The sequence below is a fragment of the Chiroxiphia lanceolata genome, chromosome 1, assembly GCF_009829145.1.
Source record: "Chiroxiphia lanceolata isolate bChiLan1 chromosome 1, bChiLan1.pri, whole genome shotgun sequence".
Classification (NCBI taxonomy): Eukaryota; Metazoa; Chordata; class Aves; order Passeriformes; family Pipridae; genus Chiroxiphia; species Chiroxiphia lanceolata.
Window position 1 is genome coordinate 113,621,146 of NC_045637.1, and position 22,405 is coordinate 113,643,550.

General features: G+C 40.8%; 2 protein-coding genes across 3 annotated transcripts in view; both read right to left on the reverse strand.

The window, feature by feature from the left end:
- Nucleotides 1-12,881, reverse strand: part of CMTM7 (CKLF like MARVEL transmembrane domain containing 7) — a 26,472-nt gene extending 13,591 nt beyond the window's left edge. For both annotated transcript variants that reach the window (XM_032695554.1, XM_032695564.1), the window contains exon 1: nt 12,656-12,881. In XM_032695554.1, coding sequence (XP_032551445.1) covers nt 12,656-12,817 — 162 coding nt within the window. In that variant the 5' untranslated portion in view covers nt 12,818-12,881. The remainder of the gene's footprint in view (nt 1-12,655) is intronic.
- Nucleotides 12,882-16,770: 3,889 nt separating this feature from the next.
- CMTM8 (CKLF like MARVEL transmembrane domain containing 8) overlaps nt 16,771-22,405 on the reverse strand; it is a 35,425-nt gene continuing 29,790 nt past the window's right edge. Inside the window, exons 3-4 of the mRNA XM_032695541.1 lie at nt 20,081-20,197; nt 16,771-17,307 (exon numbers count right to left, since the gene is read on the reverse strand). Coding sequence (XP_032551432.1) covers nt 17,224-17,307; nt 20,081-20,197 — 201 coding nt within the window. The 3' untranslated portion in view covers nt 16,771-17,223. The remainder of the gene's footprint in view (nt 17,308-20,080; nt 20,198-22,405) is intronic.

Consider the following 22,405-nt stretch of genomic DNA (forward strand, 5'->3'; position numbering starts at 1 on the left):
AAGACTGTAGTTTATCTGAGCACAGAACAGTTTTATAACCCAGGAATCAATCTGTGCAAGTGCTTTGTATGATCTTTTTCTACTGTCCTGCTCTAATGGATGTCATAAATAAAGCTCTGACTTTACTACCAATACTTAATTCTTTTGTAATGTTTGGAGAGAACTAAATTTTCCTCAGATGCAGCTACCTGCACAAACATAAATCCAGCATGATCTCCAATACTGACAGGAACCTACTCTAAAGGAAAGCCTAATGTTCTGAGCATGAGAGGCCCATTTCCACAGGCAAACACTGACACAACAAGGGAGGAATTAAAAGTCACTGGCTCTTGAATCCTGACCTGTTTTGTAACCAGTCTGAACTTCAGTAAATCACATATTTCACTGCTGCAGCTCCCCCATTTTCCAAGTGAGGACTAATAAAGACTTTACATGCATTTGCTAAAGGTTTTTGCCCTCAAAACACTTTAGACACGTAAAATAAGGCAATCATTGCACACAGAATCACAGACTCACAGAATGGTTTAGGTTGGAAAAGACCTTAAAGACCATCTATTTACCACTCACCAACCACAGGCAGGGACGCCTTCCAGTAGACCAGGTTGCTCAGAGCCCCATCTAGCCTGGCCTTGGACACTTTTGTCGATGGGGAGTAGTGAATTAATTTATTGCTTTGCTTGTGTGTGCAGCTTTTGCTTTCCTTATAAAACTGTCATTATCTTCATCCAGGGGTCTTTTTGCCTTCCTTCTATTTTTTCCCCATCCTACAGGGGAGGAGAGTGAGTGAGAGGTTGGTGTTTGGCTGCTGGCTGGGGTTAACCCGTTGTATGTGGCCTACCCCTTGTCTGGATTTCTAGCTGCTGCAGTAGGACAAAGAATGGTATTAAAAATCTTCATTGCAGAAAGACACTCAATATGGTTTTTGCAAATCCCAAGATCATGCACTGAACTGAAAGACTGAAACTGCTGTCTTACCATGTAATTTTAAACTATGGATAATAATTTTCTTTTTCTATATAGAAATAAGATGTGAAATGCCAACTAAATTGCAGGGAGGAAGGATAATGTTAATAAGAAGCAAAATTGCCTCAAGGTGCCCAGTTCTAGAAAAACACTATAACACTTATCTCAAAGTTTTATCATAATACCGTGACACACACAGCATCATGTATAATCCACCCAGCACTGTGTTATCTCTTCATTTAATTACTTTGCCAGGCAACATCCTTGTATTTTTCAGAATATTTTCCTTTTTTTTTCTTGACTGTACTCCCCTCTACTATACTATCCCGTGAGAAGTCATACTATAACTTTTTGTCTCCAGTGTTTCCTTTCCTTTTTTTCTGCTTATTCCCCTTTCCTATTCTTTCCTACAGTACACTCTGTATTTCTTCTCCTTTATCTCTCTCATTCTCTCCCACTCAAATTTCCCTCTATACATCCCAATGCATCACAATTCCTTCTTTTAATGTTTCCTAGCTATCTTCCCCAGTCTCTTGCATCAGGACATGTATTGCAATTAGCTAACTAAAAATTAGCACCATTCAGGGGAAAAATGTCAGGGGACAGGATTCAGCAGAGTGCTACACCTGCACAAAGACTGTAGGCAGCAGCTCTGCTTTACCAGTCTTCAGCTGGTAGTCGGAAATACCTGAAAGTGCTTTTTTTTCCCATGTATTGTACTTGCTGAAGGACTGATGAACCTTTGTACTGCTTTAAATGTTGCTCCTCCTCAATCTGAAAAAAGAAGGACCTTGAGAACTACCCATGAAATTGATAAAACCTGTTTGATTTCCACTCTCTTAAAACTTAGCCAAGTTCTAGTGCAAGCAATTGTACAGAAACTGTGTCTACACATTTGGGGCAAGGGACAGCACTGACTCTCATCCTGTTCCATCACAGCCATTTTAAAAAAGAACAATATAACAAGAGCTAAATTCTTTTTGTATTTGAATGAAAAAAAAGTCAAAGTTTCCAGCTTATGACACCAGCCAAGATGGTAAATGGAATTTTCCATCCCTACGCGAGCCAATCAGGATAACCATGCCCCAGAGAAATGTCACTGACTGCAGCTGTACATTTCCAAATGTTACACCTCAACACAGTGAAGCAACACCCACATATTATTAAGTACATACTTCTGGTGGAGTAATTTTTTTAACAGCTTCCCAAAACAGAAAGATGAGCAAAGTGCAGGCCAAGGTTACAACTGTAGATCATGCAAGACTGATTCCGCCAATTTAAGCAGCAATGTTGACTGCTGCTGTAATCGAGATTTCCTTCTTCCAGGGCAGTGTTGGAAATGTGAGCTGTAACAGACAAACCCCTTCTAGAAAAAGAAGATAAAGGGCACGGTCCATTTGAAACTTCATTAATGACAGATGAAATCAGCTGCCTTCAAGTGCATGGTTCTGTGAAGCAGTCAGTCTTTGGTTGCACAATAATCTTTCAGCCCCTGCGTCTGGGCAGATTTCCTTCTTGTCTGGCTGCTTTGCTAAAATGAGGAGGCTGCCTGGCCTCTGATAAGTGACTTCTCTTGTGCACCACCATCCACAGGCTATTTATTGAAGATAAAAATGGTGGGAGGGTGAGAAAAGACAAAATAATCTTATTCAGACCCTCTACAACTCTGATAAGAGGACAATCCTAAGCACAAGGAAGCAGATTTCTTTATCTATTAATAAGAAGTTATCTATCTACTCAGGCACAGGCCTCAGTGGTAGAAAAGCATGTGGGGTAATCCCAGAACCAGCAAATGAAGGACATTAATATTAAAGAGCCCTTGTTGCAGGGTGTTAGCCATGATCATTAAAAAGGCAATTCTTTGTAATGACTAGCTGCAATTAAGTCCTGCCTACCACTGATCACAAGACTTCAATCCCGCCCCTGCCAGCTGAACTAGTTCCCTGCCTCAGTCTCCACAGCTGCCTGCACCACCACTGCACCACGCCGAAAGGCACCACATAATCCTGCACATTATTAACTGAAAGCTGAGGATTTCATAGTTATAAGGCAAATAATAGGCTATATTCTCATCAGGTAGTGAATTAATTTAAAAAAAAAAGGTTATCAACAACAACCTCATAATTTTATTTCTTCTTCTTGCCAATTCAATTTTAACAGATTTCAATTTGAAACAGATTTGTTTCAAAAATCAACCTAAATTTAAAATATTTCAACTGTAAAAGTATTATCAGTAAGTTTTTTCAATCTATACAAAATATGCACACAGGACACTCAAAATACTGCAGCAACTAAGTAACATTGCACAAGGGCCATATGCAAGTTACAAACAATTCCCAAAACACATAAAACTCATTGCAAAACAGTATTAATAGCACAACTGACAGTTAGCATGTCTTCAAAGGATAGGAACAGAATTTTAAATACTGACAATGCCCCAGAAGGGTTCTAACTCTGGGAATCACAGCTGCTTTCCCTCTGATTTTCAAAGAGGTGCCACCTGCTATGACTGCAAGGACTACTCTGGATAAAGCCAGAAGAACCCTATACTTTGGGAGCAGACAGCTTGTTCCTCTATGAATAAGGAATTAATTCTCTATGCAAGAAACAGCCCCCATCAAACAGCCAGCCTGCCACCCGCTCCAGTGGTCTCTCTCATCAAGTCATAATCCCCAAATCATAGACAAACCCGCTGTTTCAGGTAAGAGCAAAGACACATCCTCTATATAACTGTTTTTTTTTTTCTGCAGATGCAAAAATACAATCCCTGGCACAGCCTGTGCTCTATGCCCTCCTTACATTGTGGTGCTTGCTGGGAATCTGTGTCCTACCCAAACAAGCCCATTTAGAAAAGACAACCTGACTGCTGCAAAAAGCACGCATGCACATGGCTCCTGCTGTAGCTCGCTCCACTGTAAAAGACCATCTACCTTGCATGGTAGGCAGAATCCCTATATCATAACTCAAAAGATTATAGGAAGTAAAAAACATTGCAATCTCCAGAGTCCTCTAGTAAAAGGTGGAGTATCTGCTGATAGCAACCGAAAATGAAGGGATTAATATTACCAAATCTCTCCAGATTAAAAAATTGCACAGCAAGTTGTGACTGTTACTTCTCTCTTCTGCAAGGCAAGCACTTCCAACATCTAGATCTTCCTGGAGAGCCACGTTAACTGTTCTCTTGATCTGGTAAACACAAGATTCAGACAGACTGACAGGAGAAGACAGTCCACACTGCGGACAGAGAAAGAACGCCTCAAGCACAGAAGGTGCTTCTGAGGCAACAGAAAGAAAAGGACTGGGAGGAGAACTGTATAGGCCAGCACAAGTGGGTTTGGCAGAACTTAAAACTTAAGAGGTTTGAGCTGTCTTAAGGTATGGCAGAAGAGTGGCTCTCAATGGCAGAATGGAATCCAGCAATGATGCACAGAATATACATGCTCGTGGCGGTTCAAACACACCTAGGGTACGTAGACATTGCTGGAGAACTTTGTACTTTGAGGCTGTTGCTGCAAAAGCAGCACAGAGCTCACCAGCGCTGGGTCTGGAGAGGAAGCCCTCCCTTGTGGGCAGGAGACTCACCTGCCATACTTCTTTTTAGTCAGCTGGAAAGATGAGCTCCTTGTAGAAGCGAGGCACTTCTGAATCCATGGCTCTGAACCATTCTCAGGTATATTGTTTCCCCTTTAAAAAGTTAATGTAGTCCCATATTGCCAGTGATACAATACAGAAAGAGCTTATTCCTTACTTGTGAGCCACAGAGCTCTTGTAGAAAAATTTCATGGCTGTCTAAAAATGGTTTCACCAACCATGCTTGGCAATACCATCTACAGAGAAGGAGCCCACGTTGGCTGACCAGCCAAGCCTGGCTCAGACTGGCTGGCTGCTTGATGCCCAGGGTAGAGAGTATTTATTTATTATTAACAAACACCCACAAACTCTGCACAACAAGCTGTGAAGTTTCCGCCTTGACCTGGATATCCAATACATATCTAGCAACAAACAGCTACTTAAAACTCAGATAGGAATATATAACATAAAACCTGTACCTCACGGCAACAATCATTCTAGTTAACCTATCCAACTAGATGCACAAAAAAAAAAAAGAAAACGGCAATCTCATCTTCCTGGAAGTTGTTATTGAGATCAAAGATAACTTGCGAACCACACAGTGAAGTCTCAGTGCCTCCACCCAGAAGCCCTCAGCAAGTGATCTATTCATCACTCACCCTTACAGATGCTGCTCACAGCACAACCTGTTCTCACTGTCTGAGGCATTTAGTGCTTGACTGACTCAAATCGTCAGTTGACACCTGCTGTAGCTCTCCCTGCCTCAGAGAACACGGCACGGACATCTGGCAGTCACACAGACAGCAGTTCAAAAGCTCACATCTATCATCTCCAGCAAAGGCTTTGCTAGCTATGTCAATGGGGCCTTGAGCAAGGTCTCCTTGAATAAGAGGAGGACTTGTTTACATCACCAAAGTCCATGTTGTTAGCTGTGCTGGCATAACATATTTTTTATCAGGAAAAAACAGGTGTGAATTCCTGAAAACATCATGATAATTTCCAGATCAACTGGCATCTTCACAACCTGGCTGCTGGATTAGCCCGGGCCTTGGCACATAAAAGAATGACCTTCTCTATGTGCAGACACTTGATGCTTGGCAAGGTGCCAGGGAAGTGAAGGGCGGTGAATGAGGGGTGAAAAATGAGAATAGATGAGATTCCCCTGTGGCATTGTCGCAGCTGACAGCTTTCAGTGACTACCTGGAGACTGGCAGGCCTCTCAAACACACTGGGACAGCACTCCTATGTCTACTAGGAACTTGTATACTCAAGCAATTGCCAAAAGGCTCAACTAGCCAGCAGGTGAGAAGCAGCAACTGGGTACTGTGCTTTTCCCAAACAGAGAAAAGAGCTCTTGCAGAGCATGATTACAGACTTAAGGAAAATAGGCCAAGTAATTCTGCTCTTCTGCAGCTGCTGCTGGTCATCTCATGTTAACAGCATACTTCCTTCCCATCAGTCAGCACTTGTTTCTTGAACTCACTAGTGGTACTTTTAAAGAAAAAAACCCAAAACAACAAACCACCAAAAACATTAAAAGAAAATTCCCCCTGAAGGCAGTTTCTCAATCTTGTCATCATCACACTTCCATTTTCCTTATGGGAAGCTGTGAGCAGAAGAGGAAGCCCTAAGCAGCACAGCTGCTGCTATTGTTGCAAAAACAGCAGCCAAGTTTGTTTTGGCTTTGAAAGCTGCAGACACCTAGCCTTGACCAGCCAGGCGCATCTGTCCCAGCCATTACATTCACCAAATGACCCTTAAGAATCTGAGTTAAACAAAGAAGAGGAAGCTCACAGGTGGATGAAAGGAAATCACAGCAGTTTCAGAGTTGGATCTCTGAGTACAGAAAGTAGCAATTTCTGGCTGCTGTATACTTTACATATCACCACATAATAGGAGGACAAGGCCACAGCAGCACGCATGACGTGACAAAGGAGACAACTGAGCCACAGGACCAAGTGAATACCTCACAAGGACTCCCCAGGGAGGGGAGCAGAGGAAACACTTACTCATAGAAGCAAACACTGTCTGGCTTTGGGGGACAACACCCCAGTAATGCACAGCAGGCACCAGAGCCTCAGGGTCAGGTATGCATCTCTCACCGAGGTACAGCCACGGCTTCTGCTGGATCAAAATGAACATATACAGCCCTGGAATCCAGTGAAGGACACTTGGCAAGATGCTCTTTATCATTTATAGGCTCTGAGCACGTGGAGACTGAACTTGTAAACAAGTGATCCACTGTTTTGTGTCACTGTGTGGCTGGAGAGGAGGATGTTCAAAGAGACATCATCTCCAAACAGAGTGAAGACAGGGAATACACTGCTCTTGCACATCTTAAAAGATATAAGAACTCACGCTTTTCACCACATCTTAATTATCCAAGGACATAATGTGCATCTGATTAAGATTTTTAAATGACATTTGCAAATTTAACTTCCCATAAAACAAATGTGCCAGGAAACCATTGCCAATACTTCCCTCTGCTCTTTCAGGCATACTAAACATGTCTCAGGTGATGTGGTAAATTTCTGGGCTTCATTTCCTTTTTTTTGTTGTTTCAGAAAATGTTTGTTAAGCCCTGTTAAATTACCTCTACAGAAAGAGCACTACATGCACACAGGTTGCTAATGAATGTATTACAACAAATCCTAACGGATGAGTCAGATGGGCAGTGAAAAACAGCTCCAACTTTGTGCTTTTAGGAAGCCTCTTTTAGGATACAAATAAAACATTCACTGACATTCAGAACAGAGATACACTAGTGTTTAATAACGACTAGAATTGTCTTTTTACAAAATGTACTGGAGTTGACTTTTTTAGCCTTCTAGAGAGGTTTCAACATCAGAAAAATTACTAGTTTCTTTTTTGCTGAAATAGATAGACATTAAAACAGATGGTACAAAACCTTCTCCTGCCCAAGAGAAAAAGAAAAGGGACTATATTCTCAGCTTGTGGTTTGAAACACATGGAACCACTTCAAGCTTATGTATTTCCTGCCCTTCTGTGCCAGACACTTGCTCTTGCTGACAGTAGCCTCTATGGCTGCACTGTTCCCTAAAAACTCACATGGAAAAAAGAAATCCAGAGAGCACAAGTAAAGCTCCGTTAGTTCCCTGGTACTGTGTAAACTGGAGAACATCTGCATCATTGCAGCTGAGAACAGCTGCACGGAGACAAAATAGAAAGGGAAAATTCCTTAAAGTGGTGTTGCTTGTGAAGTTTTGCCTCACCTCTGTCAGCCTGCCACCAAGCCTTGGTTAACATGCAGAGAACACACTGTTTGTTCCCAGCTCTTACGCAAATACCTGGACAGAAATTATAAAATGGCCACCCAGAGCAGAGGCACGGAAAAAGTACAACTGGCCAAGCCAGCCTGTTTTGGTGTTCTCAAAGTGGAAATAACAGGACTCCCCAGTCCTATGGGGTTTAATTAGTAGGCTTAGACATTCCTTACTGCTCCTGTTTCTTTGGAGCTGTCTAAGACTTAGAATAATTTTTTCTCTCTCTCTTTGCTCCATATGCCCAGCAAGGTCAACTTTACTGCAGCTTATAGCAGAACATCAAAAATAATTAGCAACTCCAACACATAACTCTGACCTTGGCCTCAAAATAACTTTGCTTCTAAAAACACATCTTATTTCTTAGCCAGTAGTTTATCACATAGTTGCAGACTGAAGACACTTCCACATTTCTGGGTGGTTTTCCTCAATCCACCAGGAAGCACAGTTGCCATGGGACTCACAGACAGGCTTACAGTTTCAGCATCTCTGCATATCACCACAATTCCTCTCTTCTGACTGAGCAGCTTTATTACCATAGGGGCAAAATGACGTTACTGACGCACTGCTGAAAAGAATTAAGATGTTTTACTTCAATCACCTCCATGGACAGAAAGACATTTCAGTCTCAAGATCAAGTCAGAAGATTGAGTAGCTCTTACATCATTCCAAGCATCATTTGCGTTTGTGAATTTCCTTTTCTTGTATCAATGGTTTTGATTGGGAATTTCAAAGCAGATTTTGATTTCTTTTTATATTTCAACTTTTTCTAAATATAGCTCCCCAGTAAATTTGTCTGATATGATACAGCACATTCAGAGACAGAACTTGGCTCTAGCAACCTAACTACCAGCATTTTCCAGCTTTCAGTGTTAGATGAATGAATACTCTCTGGAATACTATTATTCAACTGTGTGTTAGTATACAAATAGCCCAGAGAGGTTTCAGCACACTTCAAAGTTACTCAGAATTACAGACTGTCTTGTTGCTCATTCACTTGACAAGTATGTCATTGCTTTTGTCAAGACATGCTTTGGAAATGAAATAGATGCTTAGCAGAAAAGTTTTAACAATTGCCTTACCATTTTTAACAAGTTAAAATGATGTTGTTAAGTCAACTTTTATTGAGTTTATCCTTTTTTTACATTGCAATTGCTTGTAAATCTTTTCTTCAGCCTTGAGAAGGCAATTTTGATTTTCTTCTGTCTGGTAAAACTGCTCTTTCCTGACTCATATTAAAGAATCAGCACTGTTTTTAGCTTAAAACACGCTGTATTTTGAGTCTCTGCTTACTGTGACAGAACTATTTTAACAGTAACAACAGTGTTATTGTGGGAACAATCGTCTTCAGTCTGAACTGTGACCAAAGTTAGCTTGGCCCAACCTGAAGGAGGTGAAAGAGAGGCAAAGAAGGCCATGGGTTACCCACATCTCTCAGTCCAGAAAAAAGGAGTGGTCCAAGAACAGCTTGAGAAGCCTGAAAGAACTACACAAGCACGTGCTGTGCTGTGCTGGCTCTTCTACATGTGAGCTCTCAGCACTCCTTTTCTCTCTTCAATCTAGAGTGGTCACGCTCCTGCAAATCTCTGCATCAGACACTTTGGACAGGTGATACAACCACAGCTGTTCCTACCAGCCAAGTGCCTAAGATGGTGAGATACACAGGCTCCAGTACCAAACATGGGCTGTGCTGAAAGCAGGACCTAGTCCAATACAGCATCAGTGGCATCCTCCAGAGTTCAGCAGTAAAAATATAAAAAGCACATGAGAGCTCTACAAGAAATTCAGCTGAATCAGACTTGTTTGGATCTATCAACACTGGCATTTGAGCCACTCTGGTGACAATACGGATGCACACTCATACTGCTGTCTCTAAGGGCACAGGATGCCTCAAGAAGTTTCCAAGAACCCATCTACTGAGAACTTGCCAAGCTAAACAACACAAGTTCCTAGAAAGTCTCACAATAAAACAGGCCAGCAGTAGCACGGACACAGAGCAAACGTGCTTCAAAGAAATCAGCACAGACAGCGCAACATGCTGAAGATTGCCACGTGTGTCAATTTTGTCAGGCTGGCTAAAATTCAAGTCATTTAGTTTCTCTGGTTTAAGTGTACTGTGCACACTGATACACATTCACTCACACACTTACTTAGTACACTGCTAGTATAGAACCGAGGTGGCCACACTGGGATCCCAGATCCTGCATGTATCTCTGTGAATCTAAGAGATCTTGGCAAAACTGTAAACACCAAAAAAACCCAAATGAAACCAAACCAAACCAACAAAAAACCCCCAAAAAACCCAAAGAACACCAAAAACAGAGAGGAAAAAAGGGGAGGAAAAAAGAGAAGAAAAAAAGGAAAGAAAAAGTGAAAGCTATATTAACAACATCAAGTTAAACTAGCTGAAGTAAGTTAGATGTTGAAGATGCTTTGTAACTTCCTCTTAACATGAGAGCTTCAATTCAGCCTGGATTTTGAAACGGTGCCCCAACTTACATCACAGTCACACATGGAAAAGCAGGTTTCAAACTGTCTTACTACCACACAAAAAACACAAGTCACATAACTATGTTATCTCTTCCATCTTATTTTCAAAATATTTACAGACCATTCCCTAAGCTCTGAAGTCAATGCATAAAATACAATGTCTTTTCAAAGCTATAATAATTCTGCAACGTTAAAGAAATTCTCTAGCAAAAAAACTAAAGGAATTTGTGTAGGCTTACAAACAAGAAATACTTTTTTTTCTTCCTAATTTCATTCTGTGCTAGACTCCACAGCACCCAGAATTTCAAGAGAAAGCACTGGTAACATTCAGAAATTAGCAGCAATTTACATTGCACAATCTCTTCAATATTCCTGAGTTTTAGTCCTTCTGTTTTACAGAAGAACAGCTGTAAAATTATCTTTTATTTCTTTCGTATAATTTCTATAGCATATTGTTGTCATCTATTTGAGAAGAAGACACTATTTTGATATGTGATATTAAAAGAAGTTCATGTGCCAAAAGTTCCTTGAATACCTGAGGCAACTCCTATTTACAAGCAAACTAGAAAACAGAAAAAATATAAGAATGTGAAGCTGAAAGAGTGCAAAGGGAAAACAATTTACATTATTTTAACCTTTATTAAAGTCACCGCAGAAAGCCACTTGCTTAAATTCTGATAAATTTTATACTGAACTGCATTGATAAAATATGACTTTATGTAACGTATGTGAGGTATTACATAAAATTACAGAGATTTACATCTAGTACATGAAAATATGTAAAGCATGTAAAGTATGCGCACACTTAATATGTGCACCAAAAACTGACATTACAGCACAAATCAGCATGCCATGCTAGCTTTAAGAGTCACTTGTCATAGCTGCAGTGACACCACAGCACGACACAGAGCAGAGATGACTAGTTATTTCTAGTCCATAAAAGGAACTGTTCTCTCCACAGTGGTAAAAGCAAAAAGCAAAGCACAAGTTTATTGTTTTAGGGCTACAGGTTCAGTTGCAATGCAGATACACGCTCAAAAGGATGACACTTGTCTTCTGAAGAGATTCTCCAGATGCACTCAATGGTTTGGGAACAACAACCCAAGTAACAAGAAGGCAGCAGACAACTGTTTGTGTTCCTACCAAACAGAATTCATAGTGAGGGACAAGTCTGAGGTCTCACAAGTGCAGGACAAACGCTCAGCAGGTGCAGGTAGCCATGACCAGTCACATCCAGTTTTGCCTCTTGCTATGAAGGCTCATCTCTAAGGGCAGCTGATGGCTAATAATGAACTGGAAGAAACTGGGCAGCTTTTAAAGAGAAACTTAAGGATTTGATATTACTCCACGGTAATCTAGAACAAAATGATTCCTACCTTCTAATGTCGATTTAGGAACCTGGATGCTAGTAACCCACACAACTTTAGAAAAAATGACTGGACAAATAAAGGTAGGGGGAAAAAAGGCGTTGGGGGCTCATAAAAGATGAAGGCAACAACTCCAGCACAAAATGTTGTCAAGGTACAAGTTTTTGCAGGATGAAAATGTATGTGTGGAGGTATCGCTACACCATGTCTTCCATGCTCTTTCCTAGGCATTATTGACTGCTACTACTGTAATTAAGGAGACAGATTTCTCCACAGATAATTGTGAGCCATAGAAATAAGAAAGAGCCTATCCATCTGTTAATCCTCTCCACATCTGCATGGAGCTAAATTTCCTGCACTAAGTCAAGTTAAGGCATCAGCTCAAATTCTGGCAGCACTCCGCTATTGATTTCTTTTGAATTTCAGCCATACATCTCCCACATCCCTCCCCGTGTCACTAGGTCACCGCCTGGAGATCTCTGACAGACAGGGCACGGAGCCAGCTGGACCGGCAGTCCCAGCTGTGGTGCTCACCCTTACCAGATCCCTGTCGGCACAGGCACTCGGCCCAGCTTTCTTCCAAAAACTGCTAAGGAATGAGGTGTTGCACTGCAGCACGATGTGCTGTCGCATCACGATGTCATCGTTATTAATGGCAAAAAGTTAACACTGGCTACTCTGGGCTCCTGCATGTTCGTCTGAACGAACAGAAGTGCTCGTCGCTGCTTTAGGAAGACGCAAAGGCAACTTCGGACAGACCGAGGAACATGAACTTTCCGTAATGTTGCCAACTGCGAGAGCTGAGGGGCAGCGACGAAACCCGCAAGGAGCTGCGGCCCCAACACCCCCTGACGACGCTCTCCAGACTCGTCGCCACAAGAATCGTCCCGCAGGGATGAGCGCGGTACCCGCGGAGGGCTCCGAGGGCCCCGACAGGAGCCCCGACAGCCCCCAGGGGCTGCCCCCTCCCCGCTCGCCCCTTACCATCTGGGCCACCTTCAGCATGCCGGCGCAGGAGCGGATATAGGCGCCGTCCATGAGCTCCGCGTCCGAGCCCGCCGAGGAGGAGGCGACGGTGAGGGCCGGCGGGGGCGCGGGGCCCCCGCTGCTCACCCCGGTGCGGATCACCCGTGCCCCGTGAGACATGGCTCCGTCCCAACCCGCTCTCGCCGCTGCCCGTCCCGGGACAGGGGAACGGGACGGGATGGGATGGGATGGGGCGGGGCGGGACGGGGCGGGACGGGACGGCGGCGCCCCCGGGGCTCCTACCAGGGGCCGGGCGGAGGCGGCGCGTTCCCGGCCGCCCGCGCTCCCCGCCCGGGGCGGCCGTGGGGCGGGGAGGGCGAGAGTCACGGGGGTTTTCTGCCCGCGGCGGTTTCTTTCCCGCGGGGGAGACGCTGCCGCACCCCTTTGGGGGAAGCGGGGTCCGGGACGAAGCCCAGCTATTGGGAGCAGACGAAGGGACGCTCCCCCCGCGCCGCTCCGGAGCGGCAGCCACGGCGGGACGCCCGGCGGCCCCCCCAGTGCAGGGGGTTACATGGAAACAGAAGGGAAGGCTTCCAGGCGGAGGGGGGGACGACACGCCTCGCGGTACAGCGCGGGGTCCCGGAGGGGAGCTCCGCAGAGAACCGGCCACCGCAGCGGCGAGCAGCTTTCCTGGGATCCTAAAAGACCCCCTCGGCATGTCGAAGTTTGTCAGCGATGCTCCTGGAGGGAAGCTACTCCGATGGTTCGCCGTAGAGGTGCAGCTGCAAACAACATTTATTCTTTCAAACAAACAACCCAAACCTTCTGATTCCCGATCTTGTAGAAGATACAAGATGTCCATTTGCATTAAATGGACGGTCATTACAGTTTTGTCTGTTGTTGCCCAAGTGTCTCAGCCCCATTGTTTGAATTAAATAATGCAGAGGTACTAACAAAACGCAGAAAAGGAAGCTAAATATTTCCTCAAGTTTAAAAATAACTTGTTCTGCTTTCTGACAAGTGAGGTAATAGTGGGCCTCTGAGCTGGGTATATGCCACTTTCATACACATTGGAGTAGTAACCCCATCTTCTGCTGCTCTGTTTTAGAGTTAGGATGTGCATTCTGTTCGTATTTAGTATTTAATAGCTCCTTCAGCAACTAAAATTGTTCTAGGAGGAAAGACAGGCAAGTCCAGACGATCCCCACCACAAATAAGGGGCTAGTGTAAGCAATTTACATGACCAGGATGGGTTTGCCAGGCCAATAGTCTGTAGTAGACTAAGTAGTGCATAATTTTGGACTTCTATGAAGCCAGCTAGTAGTTGCAATAAAAGATATTACTTGTCCCACTTCATTTCTCTCACGTCATGAGATATCAAATCTACAACACTGGCTACCTCCATAAGAGTAAAATGCTACCTGCCAAGAAAAAAGATTTTGTTCTGTTTTTAAACAGCTGCTTTCCCCACCCCCCCCTCTTCTCCTTAGAGTTCCTATTCAGAAGTGTGCATGGTTATAGGTTTCTATAAGCCCTGTGGAGGAAGGTTCTCGTAACTTCTGCACTTCCTATTAAGAAATACATTTTTTTTTTAACCACTCATTCAGCTTCTTTAGTTCTTTATTTCTTTTGAAACCGTGTATGTGACTGGGGCCCAGGTAATTCGAGTTCAGCCCAGGGAAACAGAAATACCTTTAAATTAATACAAGCAGAATGACAGTCATATTTTTTACTCAGTAGAATATATTGAGTAGAATATAGGCATCTTCTGTGAACCACTGGGACAAAGTCAATCTACAACACTATTACATTTGAAGTTTTTATTATAGTTCTCATGCTATTTACCTTGTACTGTTAAGTGCGTTATGTATGATAATTAAAAAAGGTACTGACAACTCCTTAATAAATGAAAATTAATGGCCAAAAGTTGACATCGAGCATCCTTGTGTATGTAGGTGACAGAGTTTTCAGAGAGACTGTCTGAAAGATGTTATTAATGTTAAATACCTTCATTTTGCAAGTTGATTAGCATTTTATTTATTATTCTAAATATCTGTATTAAGAATTTCACTAATGACTTAATCACTTACCCATTGTTCTTTTAAGGTTTCTTTCAATCTTATGGTACTAAGCTATGCTCGTAGATACAAGTGTTGTTTTAATTGTTATATGATAAACCACAGCTAGCTTGTCTTCTTTATCAATATTAGAGTATACAAATGCATTGTCATAGTTTGCAAATCAATATTTAAGACTAATGCACTGGAAGATAACCTTTTGGGCCTTTCTTCAGGCCTGAAATAGGAGGAGGAAACTTCAGGAGGAATGCTCAGTTTGTAGAGATTCCTTCAATTTTAACTGGATATTCAGAACACTTGAAAAACTGGTTGATATCTGAGTAACAGATGAGAAATGAGACAGACGAGAAAGAGCATGGGAAGTAAGACACTTATCTTTCTAAAAGGAAAGAGCAAGGCAGGTAAGTTATGGTTTGGGGGGGGGAAAAGCAAGGCCAAGCACAAAGCAAATTTTTGTCTAGTATGTATTTTTTAAATTCAGAATTAAGGATTCAACTCGCAGATTTGTCTTTGGAAGTCATTCTGCACATCTCCCCTTGAGGTTCACTGCTGAAGACTCAGAGAGCAGGTAGGTATTTTGCCAGAATCATTCCTTATCTGGTTTTGTCCTTCACTAATGGGTTTATTCTGACATGTAACACAGTTTCCATGACAGTTTTAGATAAACTGGATGAAACATAGAACTTCCTCTTAGCTCTACACCCTCTTGCTACTTCTGTCCACAAATGATGTCTGGGTTCTAACTTTACACCAGAATATTACAGATACCACAAAATCATGAAATGCTTGTGCAAACATAGTCACATCCTTTGGACTTAAAACAAGTACATCAAATATCATTTAAGAAAGTATTTCTATTACTACTAAAGCATTTTTGCTGAGGAGAAATCACTGATGAGATTTTAATTCTGGCTATATTTCTAGTCACATTTTATCAGTTGATTTTTAGATCATTTCAATGCCTCTCATTTTTTTTTCCAGCAATGGAAAAAAAAAATATGGGATTTTAACTACACATTTTATCTGTGTAGATAAAATGCATAGTCGGTAGCCATTCTTCCTTCTCACAACTGGATAATTTTAGCAAGCAGCAAACAGCCTGACCTGTGTTGCACAGGCCAAATGCAATTTGCAGACAAATATAGATTTTTAAATAATATTTTGGCTTCCCTTACACTGAAATCCTATGACTCCAACAGACAATCATCAACAAAACCATGTGATCGAGAACAGCATTAGCTGGCTGCTGATAAACCTTCCTCTGCAAGGCACATATGTAAGTAACCACACCCCATTTAGTTACAAGGGAAATAGGGGTTTTTTTAGGCAGTAAGGTTTCTCTACTACCATATATAATCATCCAAGTAAGTTTTTGAAAACTAGAAGACAGGCCAAATCTTCTTAATCCAGGAATAAAAGATTTGCTAGTAGTTTCAAATGAGGAAAACTCATAATTCCTGGGAAAAAATCCTTAGGTAATTTGTATTTGAAAGTAATTTTCAAAGGTATCTGTTTGGAAAGCCATAATCTCCTGTCATACTCCTGCTTGATACAAAGATATTTAAATGTGAGTCTCAACTTCATTTGTTAAACTAACAAGTTGCAGATGATGCCAGAAGACAGGAAAGGAGGGAGGAATTTCTTTGTTTCTAGCACTGGTGTCTTCACAATTCTTCTATGTGTTTAACCTTTATATCATTTAATATGATTTAGAAGCCCAGATTTGAATTACAACAGATTAATGGCCTAATCTGAGGAGAAAAACCAAAATGTACTACCTTTAGCCAGCGATTTGTGATACTCTCAATTGTTTAAGGACTAAGCACTAAGGGACTGTTGGATCTGAGAAACCTGTTAGGATAATGTGTTTCAGGCACAATATACATTCAAAGAGCTTCAGATCTACAGTAGCAGGTTCCAAAAGCAAACTCATAATGTGAGAAGCTGTTAGAATATGCAAACTGACAGGATCATCTGAATTTCTTAGTAGTATGTATTATACTCTGAAAAAGAAATTAAAAAAGCAACCTTCTACTCCCAGTTTACAAAACATGCACAGTTGGGTCATTTGTTTATTTATTTTTAAAGTTTCAAATGCTTTTTTTTTCTACACAATGACACTTTTTATACATAATAATGAGACACTATCAATCTTAAGTTTTGATTTGTATCACTCAGTATCAAAAGAATACCTGTAACATTTAAAAAGTTACATTTACAAACGTGGCACATTGAATAAGATTTATTAAAGGTTTAGTAGTGACAACTATACAATGTCTAGAAAAATACCATGTTAATTTTAAAAGAAGCAGTATGAAATTTTATTATACAGTAAAAAGTCAGTGTTAGATGTCTCTAAAGATGGCATTATTATAAATAATCATTTGATCTCAGTTTGTAGTTTCTAACAGAAATGTTCAAAAATGCCTCACCCCTCTTGCAAGCTTTTATCAAAAGTGAATAATCCTCAAGATATTTTATATTACAGAATTCATTTTAACAAAATATTTACTGCAAAGTCCGTGATCGCCAGGATATAAGGCTAAAATACGTATTTCCAGCATAGCAGGAGGTAACCACGAAGGCAAAGAACTGTAGAGAAAGGAGGAAAAATATATCAGGAAAAAAATAAATTTGAGAGCACTGTCATTTCTAAGGAAAAAAATTAGTTATGGGATTTGGAACAAGGAAAATGGTAGGCTGACTAAAATGGCACATGCTCACCTCCTTGTACTTGTGTGGCCATCACACTCAACACTGTGTAAATAAGCTTATATTATGCATAGAAATATGGGCCTATAAGCAGACAAAACATGGCATATTTCAACTTTTTTTATAAACTCTACATTACACTGCCTCAGTAAGGATCTTATAGACTGGACTGCCACCACTCCTGTATTTGCTGCTTTTAAAACCTGAGGGATAGTTCATGGGACAGTGCAAGCTCAAGCTGACACTCCTGTCCTGCTGCTATGTTCCAGGAATTCCTTACAGCCCACCTGTGCCTCAGTATGGCACATTGTGCATCAAACTAGGTTTGTTTACAGAGAAAACTTGGATTCAAGTTCAGGTCCTGACGTGTTCTCAAAGAGCACTACTGATTAGGTTGCCAATTCCAGAAGTCCTCCACTGATGAATAAAGGCATTCCTCAGTGCAAATAACAGTGACAGCAACCACATTGTCCTATTACTACTTTGTCAGAAACTGGTAACAGAATAAGCCTTCTGTAGCAGCTAGATTTATTTTATGTTTCTAGATTAAAACTACACAGTATCAGTGGTGTTGCTTCTGCAGCCTTTCCAGCACAGACACACAGGAACCAAAGAGCAGCTGTGAACTATTTCAGTTGTACTGATAAAGTCCAACTCAGCGCCAGTGCTTAAGTTCCTGTTAATCACTGCATGTTGTTCAAAATAGATAATGTTCAGTATGGTCTTAATGATAATACCAGAATGTTTTGTGCTGGTAACTGAACCAAATAAAGCTGTCACTGCAAATAGGATTAACACCACTATTCTACGATGTGAGCAATGACAGGACAAGAAGGAACAAATGCAAGTTACAAGATGGGAAAGTTAAATTAGAAATTAGGAAAAAAAAATAAAAGTCCCAGTGTGAATAATCAAGCATGGCAACTGAGGCCCAGAGGCATTGTGGAATAGCCATCCTTGGGAATACTCAAAGCTCAAGTGGACAAGGCCCTGGTAGCCTGATATGAGCTAGCCCTTCTTTAGGAGGGGAAAGAGTTGGAGCAGATGACGTCTAGAAGTCCCTTCTAGACTAAAAATATTTTATGATTCTACAGTTTTTCCTTGCTTATATGCCATCATTGGCCTGGGTAGAAACTGCAGCTCTAAGAGAGGGGCACTACTAAGCATGCATCCAGGCAGTAAATCTAAACCTTTCAACACAGGGCTCTTGGTGAGTCTTGTCTAAAGGAAATTTACTCTGTGGCACGAAAAACGATAATGATGATGTAAAATCCTATTACAATAGAAAACTGTAGCATTCTTCTTTTCCAATTATTTTGTTTCTTATTAAGTAAAAGCTCCATCTAAAATCTTCCTAAAAGAATGACTGTTGGGGATAGATGATTTGCTAAATTCTTTATCCATTAAACCCTTAATGGGTTTGGAAAGGAAGAATCTACATTTAATAGTTTATTTAGACACTGCATTAGATAAACATTATTAGAAGGTATTAGAAGAGAATCCAAACATCCCATGAGACACTGAGCATTCATGCACTTTGCATAAAACCTGAATCAGCATGGAAGCCTATCTAGCAGCAAGCAAGCTCCTGTCAACTACAGTGGCTGAGTAACAGATCAATAGTTACAAACTGCCATGGGGAGAAAACCCTGAATACCACAGAAATGACAGGGGCATAGTCATCCAATTCCCAAGACAAAAACAGAGCAGGTGTTCAAGTTCCTGTGTTCATGACCATATACAATAATCTTCAGACAGGATTTGTGAATAGTCTGGAGGACAACTACAGAAGCATGAACAGTCAGCAAAGTAGCCATAATTTAGAATTACTGTATACAATTGAATTTGACTACTGTTACCACAACATGCAGAAAGTTCTTTTACAACTCCCTTAACTTAGCAAGTGAATGCATTCACCTACTCAGAAGTGACAAGGCTCTTTTTTGTTCTTTTTTTTGCTGTTGTTGCTTTTTAAAGTTATTTTTCATCCATTTTGACTGTCTGTTTTGGATTTCTAAATCTCAGTAGTAATATAGTAATGTCAGACTAATTAATGATTTGCATCCACTTTAAAACACTGGTAAATTACCAGACTTTTCAGGCATTGCCCACGCAACTCAAAAGACTAATCAAAAGCTGTAATAGAAATATCACTCCAGAAACAGCAACAGCACTTCAGGGCCTTCCCTAAGGTGCTGTGTATATGGCTCAGCCCACAGAAAGCTGAATGCATCTTATCTACCCACATGCATGCAAAGTTAACTGAGTTAGTTTAAACTGCTTCTGAAGTTGTCCAAATGCATTGAGGTGAGTTGGTGCTCACACAAACTTTGTCTACTCTGACGTGCAGGCTCTAACCTCTGCCAGAGAGTTAGTAATAAATGGGGGTGGGGAGGGGAAAATCAGTGTGATCTTAAAAACATTGCTACCTTTTCTGATGTGACTATCATCTCCTGATGGAAATTCCAGTCACCTTCAAAAACCATGAACTAAATTACAGCTACATACTGTGGTTTTGTGTGTGACCTTCTACATCACTCTGCAGCTTTTCAAAATCCAGAACACATGCAACTTCAACCCACACTTCCAGTGAGCCTTTATTTGATATAACTTTATTGGACACAGAATTGCTTTAAACAAAAACCAAACTCACAGAAGAAGCTGCCCAGCTGTTGAAATTGTGACTGTCCAGATCTTTGGTAACTGAAGATGCATCTACAATGGCAGCAATGAGGTACAAAACAAAGGCACTTCCATTAAAACACAGACCCTGTTGAAAAACCAAACGTAAGTCATTAATATGCACATGCATTTTTTCCAACATTACAAATCTCTCCTCTGAAATACACTGAACATATGCAATGTACACTAGAAAAGTGATTCTTAGCTATTTTTACCTTCTTCCAAGTTTCTATCTGTAAGATTAAAATTTAGCTGCTTTGAAGATCCATAAACATTAAACCACATTTTGGACAAACTGTTATCTCCATCGCACTAAATCCAGAAAAGTCTTAAAGCTGGTGTGCTGTGATTTTCCGAAAATGAAAGTAAGAACACAGTTTGGCTATCACAAACTAAGGGTTAGGTAGTAAGAATATGACATTACACGAAAAAAAACAAAAGCCAACCAAACAAAAACCCTGAACCAAAATAAAACTGCACTTTATTTACATTTTTAATCTACACAAAGATACATTGTAGGAGTCAATAAGGGATGGCATATGAAGACTATTTATAAAGCTACCAAAGCTTTGTTTTCTCCACTTCTGAAGGAGATAAAGAAGGTGAAATTTTTTTTTCTTAGTTGTATTCTTCCACCTTTCAGTACCTTTCCCTTCTACCTGTTTTTGAGACGAGAAACAAACAGGTAAAACCAAGGAGAACAATCTGAACATCAAGACCCCTCCATGGTAGATGTTGGGTTTTCTCTTCCAAGGAGCAAAGTTAATGTCTCAGGGTACTTATGTTCATTACTAAGAAAGAAATAAAGCACATAACATTGATCTTGCATAACACTTCAGAGAACAAACAAAAAGTTTGTTTGCTTTTTATATGTGAGAAAGAACAGGAAAGGAAGAGAGAACAGAAGTCTAAGAAGATGAAAGAGAAAAATGTATGAGGGTTTTTTTTAAAGTACATAATTTTAATACTTTGTCCTTTACTTACTCCCTACTTGGTCATGGTTGTAGGAAGCTCATTCTTAAAAAAAAAAATCCCCCCAAACCCTACCCTACTACTTTGTCTAAGGCATATGAATTTGACCATAAAATATACTTTTACTTCACTGTTGCCATGTGTAAGTGAAATATCGGTGATAGGTTTTGCATCTAGTTACAACTGCAAGAACTGGAAGCTCAATATAGACCCAGTCCTAATTTTGTACATAATCAGCTCCCTTCAGCTTCTGGTCCCATGTTTGCACGCCAGAGTGTCACACAAATATAACCCTTAAATCTTGTTGCTCCAGTTGTCTAAATGTTGCCATACTGATGTATCTTCAACTTACTAATGCCATGGTGTGACCCAGTGGACTATTTTAATTCACTATTTAATTCACTAGTCACCAACTCTGGCAGAATCTAAAAAAGAACTGCAGCTCAAGATGAGAAGGAACAGAGGTAAAGAGCCCCTTAAACACCCTTCTGCAGGAAACTGTGGGCAGTGCCTCAGCACGCAGATGGAGTCCAAGGCCTGGCACTTGAGGTTTGATTCACACACTTAAAAATGGGTGGGGTTTATCTCACCTATATCAGATGGTCTAATAAAAGGTATTAGCTCTGTCCACAGATCTCACCTCTCGTGTTATCTGGGCATTACAGCAATAAAATATCAAACTGTCAATTTTAGGAGAAGATGCCAGCAATTGGCAGATTCAGGTGAACTTCTGCAAAGCACTGATTTGGAAACTCTAAATTTGACTACCTAGAGTATTTGTTGTTATTTTCAGATTTCCCATTCCAAAATGACTCAATTACCCTGGAAAGCTACAAATCCCTGCAATATCTTGTCATGTAGAAAAGAAAAAAGAACATAATTTCTGAGAAGTGCTGCTCTGGGAAATAACACTGTTGGGGAAGATGGAATGCAATACAAGCTGATTGGGCCTTTACTGCCAATATATTACTCAAACCAAATGGTTCATGCAAAATTACCATCTGCTTCTTAAATTCAAATTTACCAGATTTTAAAAGCTTCCATTGATTGTTTTAGCAAAGAACTTGCACTATTAAGGAGAGTCAGTTTTGAAGTACATCCTTTGGGTTAATTTGCAGTAAAAGTAACTGCATCTTAAGCAATTTGGTAATGTGCTTAACCTGCAAAAAGTGAATTTATGACAGAGAAATCCAGATGTAATTTTGGATACTGCATACAATAGGAACAGTTTGAGCTAACGGTCGCCTAAGGAGGCACAGCAATAACTAGCAGATACTGAAATTCAGGATATTTCAGAGAATAGGGCGAATGTGGGTGTAAACTC